Consider the following 21,979-nt stretch of genomic DNA (forward strand, 5'->3'; position numbering starts at 1 on the left):
ACCCTCCTTTTAACATGTCAAGTCTGCCATTTTAACCCAATCAGCCTGACATAATGATCTCCAGCCTTGTGCTCCTCAACATTCTCACCTGAGTTAACAAGACGATTACTGAAATGATCTCAGCAGGTCCTTTAATGACAGCAATGAAATGCAGTGGAAAGGTTTTTTTGGGATTAAGTGAATTTTCATGGCAAAGAAGGACTATGCAATTCATCTGATCACTCTTCATAACATTCTGGAGTATATGCAAATTGCTATTATAAAAACTTAAGCAGCAACTTTGCCAATATTTATGTAATTCTCAAAACTTTTGGCCACGACTGTACATCAGGAGAACCAATATAAAATTTTAAAGCATTGGTATCACACTCCTGACCTCCTCCATAGAATGAATCCGGTAGTTCCGAAAGTGTGCTGGAGGTGCAGGTTACATAGGGGTACGCTGCCTCATATCTATTGGGACTGTCCCAAGATACGCCCCTACTGGACTGGAGTAGGCACCCTTCTAAGTGACATTTTTGCAGTGGAAATCCAGCCTGACCCTATGTCCTTCCTGCTTAATGTGGTACCTCGTCAAGTTAAAAAAAAACACTCACTTAAAAGGGGTTGTCCGGGTTCAGAGCTGAACCCGGACATCCCTCCATTTTCACCCCGGCAGCCCCCCTGACATGAGCATCGGAACAGTTCATGCTCCGATGCTCTCCTTTGCCCTGCGCTAAACTGCGCAGGGCAAAGGCATTTTTAGGAGTTCCGGTGACGTACCGGGGCTCTCCATGGGGCTGACAGGAACCCCGGTGACGTCACCGGCACTGATGGGCGGGATTTAGCTCTGCCCTAGCCAGTAAAACGGCTAGGGCAGAGCTAAAGCCCACCCCTCAGAGCCGGTGACATCACTGAACACACTGCCGGGCGGAAGTTACCACCCGGCAGTGTGTTATTGAAAACAAAAAAGCCCGTGCCCTGCGCGATTTAGCGCAGGGCACGGGAGCGCATCAGAGCATGAGATGCTCCGATGCTAGCCTAAAGGGGGCTGTCTGGGTGAAAAAAAAAAAGGATATGTCCGGGTTCAGCTCTGAACCCAGACAACCCCTTTAAGTTACTACTAATGATACTTACAGCAGCCCGTTGTCTAATACCTCAATGTTGGAAAAGCCCTGAACCACCAAGGGTCTCTGATTTGTATGCTAGGGTGACGGAAGTCCGAACCCTGGAATACTCCACAGCCATGTTTCAGGACAAAATTGCTCTCTTCAATGCCATATGGGATTACTGGGCTACGAGACATCCTTAGAGAGCTGGCGAGAATGGTGTATCTCCTCCCCCCCTCCTCCCTCTCCCTATTGGGTCTGTCTTTTCTCGTTGTTATTCAATGGTCCTATAATGGACTGATTAAAGACAGACATATAGTTTATCTTTCTTCTGTGCACTTAGTAAGAGGAATGTCAAGCATTAATATGACAGTTATAGAATATTACTGAATGTTATTAATGCCTAGTTACTGTGAATACGATGCTTTACATGTTATACCTCATACTTTGTACTAATGTGCATAGATCTGTTGTGGATATGCTTTGTCATTTCTTCACTCTTTAATAAATATACAAATTATAAAAAAAAAAAAGCTTTGGCAGACCTGCAGGAAAACATGTCTGCCTCCTACAGACACAAAGCTAAAACTGATTAGCTCAGTGTTTGCAGGAGTATAGCTGAGAGGAGGAGCCAACACTTTTTTGCTTTGTGTCGCTCCTAGTGGCAGCAACTATAACCATTGTCTTCTGTGTCCTTTAATAATACGAGCAAGAAATAGTTATTCCCCCTTAGTGCTCCCACACAGCAGTTATGTCCCTTTAGTGCCTAATACTGTAAGAATGCCTTATAGGTGCCCTGACAGTAGTTATTGCCCTCTTAGGCCTCTTTCACACGGGCATCATGTTTTTGGGCCTGATAAGATGCAAGAAATAGTTCCATGGTGATGGATCATGTGACGGACCATGTGATGAGCGCAGTGACGTCACCACAGGTCCTTTTCCTACTGCACAGCAAAGATGAAGAAAGAAGAGAAGCCGAGCTGCGCAAACAAGTAGATTAAGGAGAGTTAAAAAAATATATATAATTTTAACCCTTCCAGCCCTATTGTACTATGCATTCTGTATTAAGAATGCTATTATTTTCCCTTATAACCATGTTATAAGGGAATATAATAATGATCGGGTCCCCATCCAGATAGTCTCCTAGCAACCATGCGTGAAAAATCGCACCGCATCCGCACTTGCTTGTGATTTTCATGCAGCCCCATTCACTTCTATGGGGCCTGCGTTTCGTGAAAAACGCACAAAATAGAGCTTGCTGCGATTTTCACGCAACGCACAAGTGATGCGTGAAAATCACCGCTCATGGCCACAGCCCCATAGAAATGAATGGGTTCAGATTCAGTGCGGGGGCAATGCGTTCACCTCACGCATTGCACCCGCACGGAAATCTCGCCCCTGTGAAAAGGGCCTTAGTGTCCATTCGCCGACATATTCCACAGACATTCCACTTTACAGACCTCACTGCTTGCTGTCCCTGATGCTCACAATCTAAGTTGCCCATCAGTAAGTCTTTAGAGTGTTGGAGTACATAAACTCCATGCAGATGTTGTCCCGATTGGATTTTAACCTAAAACCCCAGTGCTGCAATGTACCAATGTTAACCACTAATGTTAGCCACCGTGCTGCCATCAGTGCCCCCTTACAATCGAAGACATTCTTTGCATAGCAAAAAAAATAAATATGTACCCACTGTGGCGGAATTACTTTTCCATCCCATTTGGAAATTTTTTTTCTGGCTTCCCACTACACAGTGCATTGTATGCAATAGTAAATGCCATTACAAAGTACAACTTCTGTGAAGGGAGCAATATTTAAAAAAAACAAAAACAAAAAAAAACAACAACTATGTCCCGGGAAGGCAGGGAGTGAAAGATGACAACGCAAAAATGGAAAATCACAAGGTCCGGAAGGGTTGATAAATTAAAGCCATGACACAGATGTGAACAGAGCCCAAGAAAGTTTGATGTATTGTTGATGAACCAAAATAACTACGTAGAATATATTCTCTGGTGATTCTTACATAGTTGATCCATTCAGTACCTCCATACTGTACAAATTCAGTGACAGATCTGTACCTCAGAATTTTATTGTGCTTCTTCAGATACATTCAATTAAGTGGTCACCTAACAGGTTTACGAGGAGGCATTAGTCCATTATAGGGCTCATGCAAACAAACGTATTTTTCTGTTAGTTCTATTTTATTGCAGCCTGTATGCAGAACCATTCACTTCAATTGGGCTGCAGAAAAACGGAAATTACTCTGTGTGCATTCCAGGTTTATGTCTGTTCCCAAAAAAAATAGAACATGTCCTATTATTGCCAGCATTACGGACAAGGATAAGACTGTTCTATTAGGGGCCAGCTGTTCCATTCTGCCAAATATGGAATGCACGCGGCCAGTATCCAGGTTTTGCATATCTGCAATTTATGGACCGCAAAACATCCAACGGTCGTGGGCATGAGCCCTAAATGAAAGTTGGTTACAGCAGGCACTGATTAGATGTAAATTAACCCAATAGGTACAGTATCTTAGAACACTGTATAAAACATGGAACACTTTGTACAAGTGCAGAAAAGAAATCGGCATCTTGGCATCATAAGCTGCGAAGCACATCACTGGTTTAAGCGGGTACAATACTGAAAAAGCCATTTAACTAAACTGTGGCATCAGAATGATCCACACATACCAGTGCCACAAAGAAATTGACCATTGAATGCAATAAGTCCCATCATAGAGTTTAATGAATTAAGTCTGCTCTGAAATAAAATCTATATATTAATAATGCAGCATGATTCATTTTAATCTTTTCACAGGCTGGACAGCATTACATCAGCATGACAATCAAACCGGAAACTGCCAATAAATACAAAAAGATTATGACGGAACCATGTAAGGACTGTAAGACTGGCAGCTCCTGCAATAAGAGGACCTTGAACAGATTTTTATTTAACACAGATGGGATGAAGAAGCGGTTTAAGTGCTATCTTTCTGAGTGACAGGTTGTCATGGTTAACCATCCTGGGAACAGTCTGTTAGTGGCAAAGATGGGCCAAAGTGCTTCTACTTCATGAGTTCTTTCATGCGGTTGAGAGCGCTGCCAGCCTGGAACCATTCAAGCTGTGTTTCATTGAAAGTGTGGTTCAGCACGATTGTCTCTTGGCTACCATTCTGATGTGTGATGATACATTTGACGGGCTGTAACAGGTGAGAAGCAGTCTTAATATTCTCACTTAAAAACATTTAGAATTCATGCAACAGTAAATGAAAGTTTATTAAAATTTACATGAAGGGGCATGACGAGCTTGGCATTGATGCCTGAATTCATTACCTTTCCAGGTGCCAAGTCCTTAAGCCCTGCAAGTGTGATCTTGTCCTCAGGATGAATCTTATCATAATCAGCTGGGTCAGAGAAAGTGAGAGGCAGGAGTCCCTGCTTCTTTAGGTTGGTTTCTGAAATATAGGTCGAGTATTAGTGCACAAAAAAAACCCCCAAAAAACCACATACTAAATGGGCTCCACACTGAAACTCACCATGAATTCTTGCAAAGCTCTTGGTAATGATGGCTCTGCCTCCCAAATGCCTTGGTTCCAGGGCTGCATGCTCTCTACTAGATCCTTCTCCATAGTTCTCATCACCGATTACAACCCATCTAATTCCATGTGCCTACAACAGGCAAAAGACTATTTAGAAAATAGATGCCACTAACATGACCAGTGTACTTCTTAGATGCCGACATACCTAAAAGACGTTCCTACTGCCAGACAACAGAACCTGAATTTCTCATCTGAGCAGCACAGTGAGGGCAACCTGACACCATTCAGTAGTGAAGGGAGCAGCTTACAACACTGCCCCATTTAAATTCAGTAACAGATTTGAAAGCAAGTTACACAAGCTCCACATTACACATTCCAAGCAGCAGTTCAAGACTGACTTGAGGTCTTTCAAGAAGGGAAAGGGGGGAGATTTTGCTAACATGGCAGCAGTTTGTTGTGTACAGTATATATTTAACACATTTGTAGATAATAGCCAGATTCTGTGTGGCCTCTGTTTCTGTATACACTGGTGGTAACCTCAATATTTTATTTTTACATTTTTTTAATCTATGCATGCATACAGCGGGTCCCCAATACACAGACACCGGCCGTGTACACCCCGCATCACGGATGCGGACCCATTCACTTGAATGCAGGAGATGCGGAACGGAAGCACAGATTGGAAGCCCTACGTAGTGCTTCAATGGTGTTTGTCTGTGCCTCCCCACCACAAAAAAAAAAAAAATAGAATATGTACTATTTGTTTACGGTGCGGACAGATCACGGACCCATTCAAGTTGAATGGGTCTCGATCCATCCCACGGATGTTGCCTGTGCATTGGGGAATGCACGGAACAGCCGCACAACAGCCATGTGCATGAGGCCTTAGGAGGTGGGGGGGAAAAAAAAAAAAAAAAACTCTGCTCAGGTCAAACTTGCCCACTAACAAATTTTATGCATTTTCTTAATGAAAAATGACATTATGATGCAAAACTGCATGACTATGCCCGTGTAGGGATGAGCAAAGCAAGCCTCAGATCTTGTTCCGAAGTCACTTCGCTCAAAACTTCATTTTAATGCTGTACGGAGATCAGTCTCCATACAGCATTAAAATGTATGGGCTCTGGCGAGGCGAAATGAGTTACCACCAAAGTCTAGCAAGACTTCAGTGAATATCTTCGCCATTTGACTATTAAACAAACATTTTAAAACGGGTATCCGAAGTTGGCTTCAGCACTCTAATTCCAAAGTTGTTCACTGAAGTCCCAGTGGGGGAGAAAATGGGGCTTCTTCTGTAGCATTGTACACTGCAAGCAATCACAAGACTTTTTGCTGTTCATGTCAATGCACTTATCTAAGTACACTAGTAAAGGGACTTTAAAACCTGTAACACCCTGAGGACTCAGTTTTTGCATTTACAAAAACGTTACCTTGTAGTAGCGACCTGTGTCAGGGACTGGTCCGTATTCCTGAGTTAAAGCATTTTTCACGCTATTGGCCTTGTTGTTCTCTATGTTGATGGCACCGATCAGTAAGTTATTAGAAATGTTGTCCAAGTGACCTCTAAATTTCAACCAGGGTCCAGCTGCAGAAATGTGATCTGTTGTACACTTGCCCTTTACCTGTCATTAAAGCACCACAAGGAAATAAAAAGACAAGTTACAATTTAATACCAGTGCCGCAGGCTACGTGTCTGCACGCTATGTACCAGAGCATGCAGCACTTGCTGTTTGTGTGTTTGTCTAACTGTAATAGCTCCTGATGACTTGGCTGTATAATCAACAGCCTAAGAAACACGTTGAGCCAGGCTGTCCATCCTGAAGAGATAAACAGCTTCAATGTAAATAGCGACACATAGGTAGCCTAGTGTGATTTACAGTCAAAGGGCAGTAGACCCATACTAATATGTTGCAGTTTAGTAACTGGTTATTTACTGGGGAAGCGCTCATTGCTAGGTTCCCACCCCCCTGATTTCCAGCTACTAGTCTGCTCCCTTTGTATGTACACAGTCCTGGGTTTTGATCTTAGGGGTTAATAATATACCTGTACTCAGCGAGTACCTTACCTTGGACTGTGTATGTGGTTTTACTTATACGTTAAGTTGAAAATACCCACTTTTTTCCATTTTTAACTATCACAATAAAAGTTATATTTTAGTGACAACATTTCAATAAATGTTATTTTTGTGGTCGCCTACTACTTACAACATTAACTAGTAAACTATAAGTTACAATTTAACACTGATCATGTTCTTCACCACTTAAAGGGGTTGTCTGGACATTTTTTTCTAATTAAAATCGTTCCCTCTAGCGGGAATGTTTTGCCTTCTGAATGCAGCTTTTTTTCCCACTGCCACAAGCACACTTGCTTTTTGCAACACAATTTAAATAACAGCAACTTTGGGTACATACATAACTGAACATTTATTCACACATGTTAAAAGAGCACCCATCTAAAACATAAAAGATCTGATTGGTGTGGGTCCTGGCACTGGGACCAGCACCTATCTAGAGAATAATGATCCCATCCTGCTGGCTACCACATTTAGGCTGCAAGAGGTCAGCAGATTTACGGAAACAACTGAGCTCACTGTGCTATGCTACTTCTACAACTTAGACGTGAATGCAAGGTACAGAAATTACATAGCACACAACAAGCTGTGCCATTTCTGAAACTCCTATTCACCTCTGGGAGAAGCATGGATGTTGTCCCCCACCAATCAGATACTTATGCCCTTATCCCAGGGATCAGTAACCTTCAGCACTCAAACTGCTGTGAAACTACAACTGCCAGAATACAAACATGCTCTGCTTTTCTTACAACTCCTATAAAAGTGAATTGAGAATTCTGGAGTTGTAGTTTCAGAACACATGGAGCGCCAGAGGTTGCTGATGCCTGCCCTATCCTGTGGGCAGGAAATAATTTGTCTTAATCGGAAAACCCCTTTAACAAGGACTAGTCGCTAGAGTGCAGAAGGGTTGCCATGGTTTACCTTTATGAGAATCTGCATGTTTTCAAGATCTTTTCCATCCCACTTCTCAAAAGGCTCCAGAAGTTGCAGGCGCTGGCTTGAGGGGCTCACATCTACACGCTCAGTACTTCCATCTTTAGGTGGGTACTGGTAGGTGTCTTGACCTGGATCAAAATTCTGGTATAACAAAAGAAAAGAACTAATGTAAAGTTAAGTATGCAAGAATAGGAACAGCCCATTCTCTGTACATAAGATAACTGGGTTTTGTAGAAAATTATGCAATTTACACATCTTAACGGGGTTATCCGAGACTTACATATGGATGACCTATCCTCAGGATAAATCAATAGGAGATAGGCTGAGGTGCCAGGAGTCGGAGCCCCGCCAATCAGCTGTTTCAGGAAGCCATGATGCTCACCAGAGCTCCAGCCTCCTTGCAGCTTACCAAGTACTGCGCCGTCCATTTGATAGCGGCTCTGCTTGATATCGCAGCTCATCCCCCACTCACTTGAATGGGAGCGAAACTGCGCCTAGGCCATGTGACCAATAAACTTCATATCACATAGCCTAGAAAGAGGAATAAGCACCACGGCCTCTTTGTACAGCCGATTGGCAGGGTTCCCCCACTGATATCACATTTATGACCCATCCTTAGGATAAGGCATCAATATGCAAATCTCAGAAAACCCTTTAAATGCATATATCAATTGCAGAGAATATCCTGGACCTCAGCCCTAGACACCCTAGTTCATATGGAGGAACTTGGGTCAGAGGCCCATAACCGAGTACAGATTTTTTTTCTCGCTCTTGGGACCCATGGTTCCAATTTCGAAACTCATCCCGTTCCGCAATCTGGTTGGCTACTGGTACTATTGAGACTCACTGTTCCTGATGTGGTTCCTGGGACACTAGGTAATAAAGAACACTCAGCTTCCTTACCGGCTATTCTATGGCCTTCTCCCCCCCCCCCCCCCCCCCCTGATCTTGTGTGCCTACTAGACCCGATTCCCTACAGCGGGTAAATTGAACAGCATTACATTACTCATACAATATACGTGTTACCTGCACCCATCTCCCCACCCCCTAGTCCAGTGGTGGCGAACCTATGGCACGGGTGCCAAAGGCGGCACTCAGAGCCCTCTCTGTGGGCACTCGCACCCTGGAAAAAGTCTATGGTGTACCAATATGCCTTAGACTTTTCCTGCCATTCATCAGCGCAGGGCGCTCTATGAACAGCACAGGCAGCACACTGAATGTAGGCTATTAAGCTATTATAGCTAAATGATAAAGTACATGGAAGATATACTATATTGGACTGTAGTATTCAGGTTAAATTGCCGTGTTGGCACTTTGCGATAAATAATGGGTTTTGGGTTGCAGTTTGGGCACTCGGTCTCTAAAAGGTTCGCCATCACTGCCCTAGTCTGTCCCCCCCTCCCCTCTGTCTTTGTGTATTTGTACCCCCGGTTTCATACAGTTGGTAAATCGAATAACTATTTCTCATGCATTATGCTTGTTCTTTTGGCTTATGATTATTTCACCTATATTTGGATTAATGTGAACTTGCTGACTATTCTATTCATTTTTTCTGTCTAATAAAAAATGATTGAACCATAAATGCATATATCAAGTTCGATTTTTTTTTCTCCATTTGGAAAGTACAGTGCAGTTATCGAAAAAGAAACTCACAGATTTTGGCAGCTCATCTGCATCTGGAGCCTCCAGTTTAAATTTCTTTCCATCAGCACCAGTGAGAAAGTCTTTTTCTGGGTCAAACTTTAAGGTTCCGGCAATTGACAAAGCTGTAACTATCTGAAAGAAAAATACAATTGAAAAGAACTACCATATTTTTCGCCCCCCAAAATGGGGGAAAAATGCCCCTGTGTCTTATGGGGCGAATGCTGACATTTTTACATCGCAAGCTGTGATGTATATGCGAGCAGGGAGGGACTGGGAGGAGGAGCTGGGGGCCGGCAATTGCGGCAGGGCAGTCACTGTACTCCGGCCCCGCCGCTCCAGTGCTGCACTATACAAATATAAAAATGTCTCATTCAATTAAAAGTGATTAAACATGCCCCCCCACTTTTAATATTACCGTACATCCTAACAGCTTATGTAGAATGCAGGCGGGCAAGCCGGGCGGCAGTGTAACTCCCTGATGTCATGTGCCTGCGCCGCCTACTTTATGAATGAAGCAGGCGGCGCAGGTAAGTGACATCAGTGAGTGACGCGTCGGCCGTCCGGCCTGCATTGTACAGAAGCTGTTAGGCTGTACGGTAATATTAGGAGTGAGGGGGCATATTTAATCACTTAATTGAAAGACATTTTATATATTTGTATACTGCAGCACTAGAGCGGTGGGGGGGGGGGGGGGGGGAATCTGTGGATGACAGTTTTATGGGGAACATCTGTGGATGGCACTGTTATGGGCTGGGGGGTCTGTGGATGGCACTGTTATGGGGTGGGGGGGGGGGGGGTCTGTGGATGGCACATATATAACAGTGCCATCCACAGATCTTCCCTCCCCCCGTAACAGTGCCATCCACAGATCCCTATCCCCCCCGCCCGTAACAGTGCCATCCACAGATCCCCCCCCCCCCCCCCCCCGTAACTTTTCGTCATCCACAGATCTCCCCCCCCATAACAGTGAGTCATCCACAGATCCCCCCCCCATAACAGTGCGTCATCCACAGATTTCCCCCCCCCCATAACAGTGTCCTTCACAGATCCCCAGTAATAGTGCCATCCACAGACCACCATTAGTTCCAAACCCACCAAAAGCACACCTTTTGGTTAAAAAATTTTTTTTTCTTATTTTCCTCCCCAAAAACCTAGGTGCGTCTTATAGGGTGAAAAATACGGTAAAATAACTCAATGTTATGCCAACAAAATACCAGATCAGCATTTGCGAGACATACTAGAAAACAGCAACCCTTCAGAACATAAAGCAGTAAAGAGGTATTGCCAATATTTTAATATACAACATTAATGTTAAAAACTAGTTACTTTTGTCATTTACTTTGTTACAAAAATGCTCCAGCTGTGAGATACTCTTTACTTCTTTATTATGGTGACCTCTGGTGTCATTTGTACAGTAAAGTGCACGTCCACCTACTAACCTGGAAGAGCATGGTCGCACATGCTCCGTTCCATCAATCATGGCATAACCCTTTTATTAGGCTAATAGAATAGAACATGAGTTATTTATGCAACTTTGATATATCTAAAGCAGCTCTAAAATAAGATTATATTGCAATGCCATTTAAAAAAGGGGATGGCCAGTGATGTGTGCGTATATATACAAACCTGTTTCCAGAAAGGAGTTGAAATGTCACAGACAATCTACCCAAAGCCGTTCAATAAAATGAAGCTTTAAATAAATACTTAGGGCCAACTTATCCACTGTTCCTTCTACCACTGTTCCTTCTACCACTAGATCCTGCAGAGCTGAGCGCAGCCTGTCGTCCCTCAGATCAGTATGCATGTTGCTCTAAATAAACTAAATACCTCTGGAGATGTAACAAATGCATGCGTCTCAGGATTTGCATCATTCCTTCCAGTAAAGTTTCTGTTGTATGAGGTGACAATTGTGTTCTTCTCTCCCTTCTTAATATCCTTCCTGTAGGTAATGAGTTTACCAAATCAATTATTAGACTGTATATCGAAAGATGCCAAAATTTCCAAATGTACATCCTTTAAAAAATAAAAATAATAATTTAATAAACCTACCTGTCCCACTGTCCAATACAAGGTCCACAGGCATTTGCAAGTACTACACCACCAACATCACGAAGAATGGCAGCCTATTGGCAACAGAGAAACATCATGCACTACACCTATTTAAAGGGATTTAGTTTGTTTATTACATTTGGATGTAGCATAATGACAATAACTGATTTATCTCAGTCGCTTTTCCTAATACAATGGCTCAGATTTACTAATCCTAATGTTTTAAACTAAGGGTAGATTTACACGACTGATGAATTTCATTGGCTTTTTTTTTGCAGTTCCATCAGTATATATTATGGGCCCCACCACAGTGCATCCTGTATAGGTTATGACCACCATATTGCCGCCCCCCCCCCTCCCCCAGTATCTATAATGGGGCCCCCCGTAGTGCCTCCAGTGTCTATAATGGCCCCAGAAATATAAATATATATTATGGCGGCCATATAGATTGTATAGCACAACTAGAATCCCTAGACGTGCAAAAACGTACCACTTTTTAGATGATTTTTGCTGCAGCAACTTTATTTTATTTTTTTTATCAATAGGAAAATAGAAGAACTGCATTGAATTCCAGTATAACCACATACACAGTAAGAGCAACAACGGATTGAAAGCCAAGAGATAAATACATTTATTACAGCAATAACATCAAATATTCTGCAGTCAGCAAAAGACGACCCAGTACTTACATAACCGTCTCGCTCAATAGTGGCTCGGATTTGTTCTGAACCTGGAGTTATCGTAAAAAGAGATTTGCATTTCAGGCCGTGCGCTAAAGCTTGTTTTGCTACAGCAGCTGAACGGCCCATATCCTCATAGCTGGAATTTGTACAGCTGCCAATGAGACCTGGCAAGAACAGAAGTTTAAGTTACACATGAGCAAGCAATATAATGAATTTCTCTCAATCTTCTCCCAAACAACCTACCAACTCTGATATCCAAAGGCCATCCCTTCTGTTCTGCAATAGCTCCCACCTCAGATACAGGGTTTGCCAAGTCAGGGGTAAAAGGTCCATTGATGTATGGTTTTAGCTACAGACACAAAAAGACCATTTACTACATACAGGCCTAAAAAGCAACATGGTTTAAAAAAAAAATAATAAATTTAAGAAATTGTACAAAACAAAGCTGCAAAAAGCGCCCACTAATAACTCAGATAAAAGTCAGATTCCTGAAAGCACTGTTGGCTAGTTATTTATTCAAACATTAAGAGCCTATTAGGAGTCATTGTATGAATCTTCCTATAAATCGTTCAAATTTGAGAAATTATAGTTGTGTAATAGTGTGCAGCAATCAAATGAGCGATAAATTGTTCATTTTTAGTGGCTCAGACAAACCTGCCTGACTGAAAGACCAGTCACCACCACATCCCCTCGTCTAATCAGGAATCTGCAAGTGGAAATACTCAATACTACAATAGTAATAACAAGCAAACGCCAGAAATAGGGACCTGTGTAATTGAAGGCAAACAACTCAAAGCATAACTCGCTACTCATTCTGTAAATATATCTGCCCTTCTAGTAGGACCCTTACAGCCAAGACATAGTAATATTCCATGACGTAAATCAATGTGTGCCAAGGAGTCAAAGGGGTTGTCTTATCTTAGACATTGGTGGCATATCGCTAGGATATGCCACTAATTTGAGATAGAAGCAGGTCCCAGAGGTGGAACCTGCTTGTATCTCTAGAACGTGACCCCCAAAATCAAGGCGAGCGCACCAAACAAGCAGGGCCACCCTCCGTTCACTTCTATGGGAATTCAGATAAAAGCGAGCTTGCTTGCCTGGTGATCATCAGAACTCCCATACAAAGCATGCAGAAGTGGGTCCCAGGGGTGGGATCCGCACCAGTCTGATATTGATGGCTTATCCTAGAGATGCGACCTTTAACTTTCTCCTGGTGTCTTTCTTTTTGTCAGATACCCGATTAGGCAGGACTTAATGTCCTTGCCTCACATAGCAGACAATGCAGCTGATCAGTGCTCACAGGGGAAGGAGGGCTATAGTTAATCTCCTGGAACACATTTAAAGGGGTACTCCGGACTTTCTAAAAAGTTCTCTCTTCTAAATTTTGGAAGAAATATGGTTAGGTTAGTACTTACCCATCCCTCGCTCTGACGATGCCACCATCTCTGCTGCACGCACATAGGCTGCAAGCTCTTCCAACTAGGTCCCAACTGGCTGTGCAAGTTTCTCTTCCTGCTCAACTGCATAATAGTAAACACACCTGAACAGAAAAATAACTGCACACATCCAGTCAGGACCCGGGTGGAGGAGTCTGCAGCCTGCGTAGGGAGCAGGGGGACGGCGGCATAAGTGGAGCAGGTAAGTACTAACCTAATGACCCTTCTTCCATAGGTTAGCAAAAATATTTTTTATAAAAAAGCCTGGCGAACCCCTTATAGGCTACATGCACACGACCGATGTGTTTCGCGGTCCGCAAATTGCGGATCCGCAAAACACAGACGGCGTCCGTGTGCGTTCCGCAATTTGCTGAACAGCCCAGACAGCCATTATTATAACTGCCTATTCTTGTCTGCAAAACGGACAAGAATAGGACAGGTTATTTTTTTGCCGACCACGGAACGGAGCAACAGATGGGGACAGCAGTGCTGTCTGCATCTTTTGCGGCCCCATTGAAGTGAACGGGTCCGCTTCCAAGCCGCAAATACTGCGGCTCGGATACCGAACAAAACATGCCGTGTGCATCAGGCCTTAAAATAAGTATAATGCATTTTTCTAGTGTTTCTTTAACACACTGTGTTCAAAATTTAATTTTTTTTCAGAAAGTGCCCACCTCATCCAAATTAATTTCAATCAGTTGATCATATTCAGCACCGGTATCTGGTACCAAACTGGACTTGAACTCTTCTGCCAGAGATGCGATATCTTAAACACAAAAATTTAAACATGGACAAAATTATACCTTGCTGAGCACATCTTAAAAATGTCGCAATCACAACACATTCAATAGAAATAACCACTATACTGTAGCAATACCGCTGTACTATGACTATTGACCGGAATCACATACCATATCACTGCCTCTTCCACAGCTGCATCCACCCATATGACACAAAGGATGCTGGCAGGGTGACAGGCAGAGGGTTGGAAACCTCCCAATATTTGCAGTGTACTTTGACCTTTTATTCTGAATTAACCTTCAAAGGTGAGGCACAACTTTATGTCATACTAGATATTCAGGCTGACACCATATGCATCTATTAACTTCTACACTGGAGAGTTCACTACTGCAGATCAGTTAAGCATTTTATGCAACCTTCATTAAAGGGAACCCTGTCACCTCCAAAAACCATCCCAAGCCGCCAGCAGTTCCTGCGTGTAGCCAGCAGCGTTTCCGACTATCATTTTGTTCCTGAAGGCAGATGCGGCTAAAGCGAAGAAAACTCTTATCCCCTGCCCGGCGCGCTTCTCCACACATGCTTGAAGTCAAGGGGACAGCGGCCTCCTTTCTTCAAGTCACGGTAACCACGTCCCCTTCCCTGTGACTGACAGCCGGCAGTTCGGCTAGCTTTGCCGAACTCTCAGCATAAGCGCTGTCAGTCACAGGGAAGGGGCAGGGAAGGGGGCGTGGTTACAGTGACTTGAAGCACGGAGGCCGCTGTCCCCTTGACTTCAAGCAAGACTAGAGAAGCGCGCAGGCAGGGGATAACACAACGTTTTCTGAGATTTAGCCTCATCGGCCTTCAGGAAGAAAATTATCGTCGGAAACGCTGCTGGCGGCTTGGGATGGTTTTCGGAGGTGACAGGTTCCCTTTAATATGATAATGCAGTTGAGCTTTCATTTCCAAGATGTTTGAAACAACCGCCACCACCCAAACTTCAATTACTGCTAATCAATTAAAAGGACATGGGTGTAGCCAGAAGCACCAAAAAGGGTAGGAAAGCCCTGCTTGAACTACTACATAAACTGCTTCTAACTAGCCTTCACGCTGGCTTACAATTCATTCCCGCCTGGAGGTGCGCTCCTCCCAGTGCCATTTTCCCTGCTGTTACCTACTAGGACAAGTACCACCAGCATACCAGTGTAGGGTATATATCCCTCACTGCTTTGGTCATTACAAAAGACTGCTTGTTGCCAGATATTGGTGGTCTTCTAGATCAGGAATGCTCAACCTGTGGCCCTCCAGCTGTTGCAAAACTACAGCCCACATGCTGGGAGTTGTAATTTTGTAACAGCTAGAGGGTTCCCTGTTTCCAGATGATTGTAGCATGTTCCCGGCTGTCCTGGCTTATGTTGAACTAGCACTACTACCAAGCCATATATATACGGCTGTCCAAGCCCATCCTACTCCGGCAGACACTACCCATCACTACAACTCTGCCTCTGGGCTGGTTTGTGATGGAATGATACCCTACCTTCTATTTTGCCTCTGAAGTACTCACATCTATGTTCAACCTCAGAGGAGCACAACAGGTAGACTGGAGTAGCCATCAAGTCATTTATGCTTTACTGTATTAAGTAAGTACAGCTACACCACTGATTTCTGCTCCTACAATACTTAATATGCCATGCTGTACAGTGATACATTATAAAAGAAATTTAAAGAAAAGAAAAAAAAAACACACCTGAACGCCCAGTTTTTTCCAAGTACTTTTTCATGCGATGATTATATGGAAATACAGATGTTGTCGCTCCAATTTCAGCTCCCATATTACAGATTGTGGCCATTCCAGTACATGAAATGGAGTCCACCCCAGGTCCATGATATTCTACAATGGCTCCAGTACCACCCTTCACAGTCAAGATACCAGCTACTTTTAGGATGACATCTTTTGGGGAAGTCCAGCCAGACAGCCTACCGGTCAGTTTTACACCGATAACCTAATTTAAAAAAGAAAAAAGAAAAATTGAGAGAAAAAGGCTGCATGAAAGGCTAATGTTCCATCTAGAACCTCCACACAACCAACAGCTGGGCTCTGACTATTCTAAACCTAATGGGTTAAAGACAAGTTGATACAAAGTGTATAAAGCAGTCGAATAATTAGTAAAGTCTGCCAATAAACATTGTGAAACAGTGAAGTCAGCAAGTCTGGAAACCGCTGAAGTTCACATCCCTCGGAATACCCTCGCCTGTATGGCTTCCATTTACAGAGGACCTGTCACCACTCCTGACACGCCTGTTTTAATGGCTTCATGCATTCCCCATGTAACAATTCTGGAGCATCTATTCTTATGTATGTTTGTTGTGCCATTCCTTTATTCTTTTTATTAGAAGTTATAAATGAATTGCTAGCAGTCTGCAGTAAGGGTACAGAGGGGAGGTAACAAGTTGGGGGGGGTGTACCTGCACAGACTCACTATCCAATCAGTGCTGCCATTTTCAGACTGTGCAGGTACACCCCCAACTGGTTACCACCCTCTGTACCCTTTCTGCAGACCGCTAGCAATTAATTCCTAACTTCTAGTTGAAATAGGAGGAATTGCAAAACAGAGCCATGAAAATAGATGCTCCAGCATTGTTATTTACAAGGAAAATGCATGTAGCTATTAAAACAGCCATGTCAGGAGTGGTGACACGTCCTCTTTAAACAGGGGTTATTTCACCAGACAACCCCTTTAAGGGTACATCTTGAAAGCACAAAAAAGTCTAGTTTTTGCCATGTGGCTCACCTGCTTTTATGGCATTTTTTCTAGCTTTTTCCCCTACAGTGATGGAAATGATTAAAAACAAAAAACACTATAGTACCAGCAAGCTGAATGAAATCTGCCATATCTCATGTAAACATTGTGTACCTGCGGAAACTGACCCGCAATGCAGATTTTAAAATCTGCAGGATGTCAACTCTGTAATTCTGCACTCTATACTATATATAGGGGGATTTCCTCAGACTTCAATGGGGTTCTTAAACAGAAAATGTGCACCAAAATCCGCAAGAAAAACCACGATAAAGGTGCTGTTGTGTAGTTTTCTTTAAGTTCTTCTTTTTTTTGGAAGGGGGTCTAGATGTCAATCAGCGGGCTCTCTGCTCCCGCAGCTTCACAATCTCTGCAAGGACGTTTATAGTCAATGGTACTATCCTTTCCAGGACTGTAAAACTGATAGCCTATCCTTAGGACGGCCATCTGTATCTCATTGAAGCATGGTTTACACGTTTGCAGCTCCATCTCCCATTCAGACAGCCAATCAACAGAGGTGCCGTAGTGAGACCAACCTGAGTGATGGCCCATCCTACGGATTAGTTTTCAAATGTGAAAGTCTTGGAAAGCCAACTATCAATTATCCTGTGGCTACGCAAAACTTATTTGTTAGTATGAAAATCATTTTACAACACTGAAGAGCAAGTCACTCACCTTTGGACATTTGAGCTCCCAAGGAATCCCAGCCATAACATCTACAGCATCAGCACCACCTACACCGATGCAGATCCCACCTAAACCACCACCATTAGGGGTGTGCGAGTCTGTACCGATAAGGAGCACTCCAGGATATGCGTAGTTTTCTAGGATAATCTAAATTAGTAGAAGAAAAAAATTATATTATATATATATATTCCACTGATGTAGCTGAAGATCTGAATGAGGGAACTGTGTCTACCATTCTCTACACAGCTGTAAATACACAACATTTGCAAGCAAGTTCAGTCAGTTTTGTCTGCAATTGCATTACGTTTTTTTCCGCACGGGTGCAATGCGTTTTGATATTTTTTACGCGGGCGATAAAAAAACTGAAGGTCTACAAACATCTAGCAACCATCAGTGAAAAAACACATTGTATCCGGACTTGCTTCTGGATGCAATGCATTTTTCACTGAAGCCCCAATCACTTCTATGGGGCCAGGGCGCAATGAAAAATGCAGAATATAGAACATGCTGCGTGAAAAAAAAAAAAAAAGCTCATGTACACAGACCCATTGAAATGAAAGGGTCAGGATTCAGTGCGGCTGCTATGCGTTCACGTCACGAATTGCACCCGCACGGAAAACTCGCTCGTGTGAAAGGGGCCTAAATCAGGGGGGGTGGGGGAATTAGCTACCCTTATTACTTTAACTCCTTTTGACCCAAACCTAATTTTGTCTTCAAAAACTGCATAAAAAAAATAAAACTTGACTGTGTGGCAATAGCCTTATACTTCAAAAAGCTCAGCGAGTCATGTCCTATTACTACATGACTAAGATTCCTTAAAGGGGTTGTCCCCCTACACATTTTTCTCCTACAATCCCCTACAACGATGGAACAATCGCAGGAAAGGTTTAGCACTTCAATTTAGCAGAGGATTCATTCTTCCCGCTTTGTGTGGAGATTGTGGGAGAAATAAGTATGCAGCACACATGAAGGCAACAGAGGCTGTTAACTACAAGCCCCACCTCAGCGGCTTCATCACTGGCTGCTCATAGCACGCTCAACAGCTCCTTTGTACCTTCTAAATACCCCTTTACAGAGGTCAATGACTGGGGCATTAATCGGGATGGTACATTCCTAGGAACACTCATTCCTGATAATTGCCCTGTGTAAAAGGTGCCACCCATCACCTAATGAACAAGCAGTCATTATATGGGCAGTAGACAGTCCTGTGTAAACAGTGATTGCTCATCCCTATACAGAGATGACTGCTGCATGCAATTGCAACTCTCACCACCTCTGAAGAGCAGGCAATCAGGAACAAACAGTTTGCTCCAATTACTTGGAGTCGGCCAATGTAAAGAGGCCTTAATTTTTTCACTGCTTCCTGCTCAAAACTCCTTCTGCCCTTCTCTGGTTTTTAAAAAAATGTGCATAACAGTTTCATAAATCTGCACCAGTGTGCACTAGGTCTCACCTGATGGATGATGCCTGACCCTGGTTTCCAGAAACCAACACCGTATTTTGCTGCAGCAGTTGCTAGAAAATTATACACTTCCTGGTTGATATCCTAAAGGTGGGAAAACAATAAAGATAAGAGTGCAAAGGGTATTAGCAGCATATATCACTGTCATATGCCACCAATGACAAGAGGGCTTCCCACATCCGAGACCCACTCCCATCTCCAGAATGCTTCCCCCCCCCCCCCCCCAAAGTGACCGCACATGCACAGCCACCTCTCCATTCACCATTACAGGACTGCTGGAAATAGCCAAGCCAGTACTCTGCTATTTTCAGAACTCCCATAGCCATGAATGGAGGGTGGCCACGCTTGTGCAGTGTGCTCTCCAGCACTTTGGGGGGCACATTCTGGAGACAGGAGTAGATCCCAGAGGTGGGGCCCACACTTGAATGGTGACATTCCCTAGTGATACGCCACCAATGTCTGAGGTGGGAATACTTCTTTAATACAAATACAGCAAGGTACAAAGTATGGAAAGTTTAAGGCGATTTGTACTCCAATGCATATACCTTTGCCCTTTTAAGATCCTTATCGCCACCAAGCTGGGCTTCAATCAAGTGGTCACAGTGGATGGTTGAAGGCACAGCCACTCGGGGCAACCCACTACTAATAAACTGAAGCATGGCCATCTGGGCTGTGGCATCCTGCATAGCCACCCTGTCTGGTCTGAGTCGAAGGTAAGTCTTTCCACGCACTATGTCCTGCTTCACTGGGTCATCAAGATGGCCATATACAATCTTCTCAGATAAGGTAAGGGGTCGGTCCAAACTTAAAGAATAATAGAAGAAACCGTGAACGCTTAAAGGGAACCTGTCACCGGGATTGTGTGTATAGAGCTGAGGACATGGGTTGCTAGATGGCCGCTAGCACATCCGCAATACCCAGTCCTCATAGCTCTGTGCTTTTATTGTGTAAAAAACCCGATTTCATACATATGCAAATTAACCTGAGACGAGTCCGGTCCCTGACTTCAGGGACAGGACTCATCTCAGGTTAATTTGCATATGTATCAAATCATATTTTTTTTTACACAAACAAAGCACACAGAGCTATGGGGACTGGGTATTGCGGATGTGCTAGCGGCCATCTAGCAACCCATATCCTCAGCTCTATGCACACAATCCCGGTGACAGGTTCCCTTTAAAAAGAGAAATCAGACACTACTCAAAGTTGTAAAATAAAGAAAAAAGTAGTCTACACAAGACGTTGAGATTAATCCACCATTATCCTATGCACTTACCGCTTGTGAACAATGTCAATATTTTTTTCAATTTTTTCATAGTTAATATATTCATTGGTCTCAAAGTGGCTCATCGCCACTTTGGCCCTCTGGCACAGGACGGATGAAATGTGATATTTGCGTGCTCCATGGCCCAAGGCTTGCTGTAAGAGAGAGAAAAAAAAAAAGTTAAAATGCAATAAATAAATATAGGACAATTTCTTATAATTCTTGTATTTCATCAAACTCCTGAAGCACTTTACCAGACTTATCCAATTTCTTTCACTGAGAAGGAAGGGATTTACAAGGAATATACCAGAGTTATATCAGTAGCTAAATGTAGCTCATTCACACGAACGTGCACTGCCCATTGCCGTACTGCATTGGCGGACCCGCAATACACGGGCACCGTTCAGTGTGCATTCCGCATCACGGATGCGGACCCATTCACTTCAATGGGTCCGCAAATCCAGAGATGCGGAACGGAAGCACTATGGAGTGCTTCCTGGGGTTCTGTGCCTCCGCACCATAAAAAGATAGAACTTGCTCCATCTTTTTGTGGAACGGAAGGATCGCGGACCCATTCAAGTGAATGGGTCCACAATCCCCATGCGGCTGGGCCACGGTCTGTGCCCGTGCATTGTGGACCGCAATTTGCAGTCCACAGCACGGGCTTCACACGTGTGAACAAAAAATTTGCCGATGCAAAGTGGATGGGGAGGAATGATCACTACCTGTTCTTCCCTCAGTTTTATTGATTACACAGGGAGAGGAGCTGAGGATAATTCTACAACTTGAATTCTAATGACCAATGCAAATCAGCCGACATACAAGCTATAGCGCACTTATCGGCAGTGCGATTATACAGACCATCAGGAATGAACGCTCTAATGAATGACTGCTCCCAGTAATTGGCCTGAAAATAGTGCAGTGTGACACGGGGGACACTTCCTTCCATCCTGCCTCCTACTCCTAAATGTTCGCGCTCACAGGTTATTACCGCCTCCTGCCCCCCCCCCCCCCAGTTATAGGTTATATCTGTGTGACCTGTGCCCTGCAATAACCAGTAAGCACTTTCATTACTAGTAGGGAAAGTGCCCATCGATTAACCCTTTAACCCCTTAAGGACACAGCCTTATTTCACCTTAAGGACCAGGCCATTTTTTGCAAATCTGACCAGTGTCACTTTAAGTGCTAATAACTTTAAAACACTGTTTTTTCGTCACATATTGTACTTCATGACACTGGTAAAATGAAGTAAAAAAAAAATTTTTTGCATAAAAAAATACCTCATTTACCAAAAATTTTTAAAAAATTAGCATTTTTCAAAGTTTTAGTTTCTCTACTTCTGTAATATATAGTAATACCCCCAAAAATTGTGATGACTTTACATTCCCCATATGTCTACTTCATGTTTGAATTATTTTGGGAATGATATTTAATTTTTTGGGGATGTTACAAGGCTTAGAAGCAAATCTTGAAATTTTTCAGAAATCCAATTTTTAGGGACCACTACAGGTCTGAAGTCACTTTGCGAGGCTTACATAATAGAAACCACCCAAAAACGACCCCATTCTATAAACTACACCCCTCAAGGTATTCAAAACTG

General features: G+C 43.3%; 1 protein-coding gene across 1 annotated transcript in view; it reads right to left on the reverse strand.

Annotated features, from left to right (window-relative positions):
• Positions 1-3,815: 3,815 nt before the first annotated feature.
• ACO2 (aconitase 2) overlaps positions 3,816-21,979 on the reverse strand; it is a 31,732-nt gene continuing 13,568 nt past the window's right edge. The window contains exons 2-17 of the mRNA XM_040406870.1: positions 20,392-20,534; positions 19,661-19,919; positions 19,107-19,199; positions 17,642-17,800; positions 15,916-16,171; positions 14,123-14,214; positions 12,253-12,358; positions 12,016-12,173; positions 11,327-11,400; positions 11,105-11,216; positions 9,287-9,409; positions 7,619-7,774; positions 6,057-6,248; positions 4,624-4,756; positions 4,421-4,542; positions 3,816-4,287 (exon numbers count right to left, since the gene is read on the reverse strand). Coding sequence (XP_040262804.1) covers positions 4,153-4,287; positions 4,421-4,542; positions 4,624-4,756; positions 6,057-6,248; positions 7,619-7,774; positions 9,287-9,409; positions 11,105-11,216; positions 11,327-11,400; positions 12,016-12,173; positions 12,253-12,358; positions 14,123-14,214; positions 15,916-16,171; positions 17,642-17,800; positions 19,107-19,199; positions 19,661-19,919; positions 20,392-20,534 — 2,313 coding nt within the window. The 3' untranslated portion in view covers positions 3,816-4,152. The remainder of the gene's footprint in view (positions 4,288-4,420; positions 4,543-4,623; positions 4,757-6,056; positions 6,249-7,618; positions 7,775-9,286; positions 9,410-11,104; positions 11,217-11,326; positions 11,401-12,015; positions 12,174-12,252; positions 12,359-14,122; positions 14,215-15,915; positions 16,172-17,641; positions 17,801-19,106; positions 19,200-19,660; positions 19,920-20,391; positions 20,535-21,979) is intronic.

The sequence above is a fragment of the Bufo bufo genome, chromosome 9, assembly GCF_905171765.1.
Source record: "Bufo bufo chromosome 9, aBufBuf1.1, whole genome shotgun sequence".
Taxonomy (NCBI): Eukaryota; Metazoa; Chordata; class Amphibia; order Anura; family Bufonidae; genus Bufo; species Bufo bufo.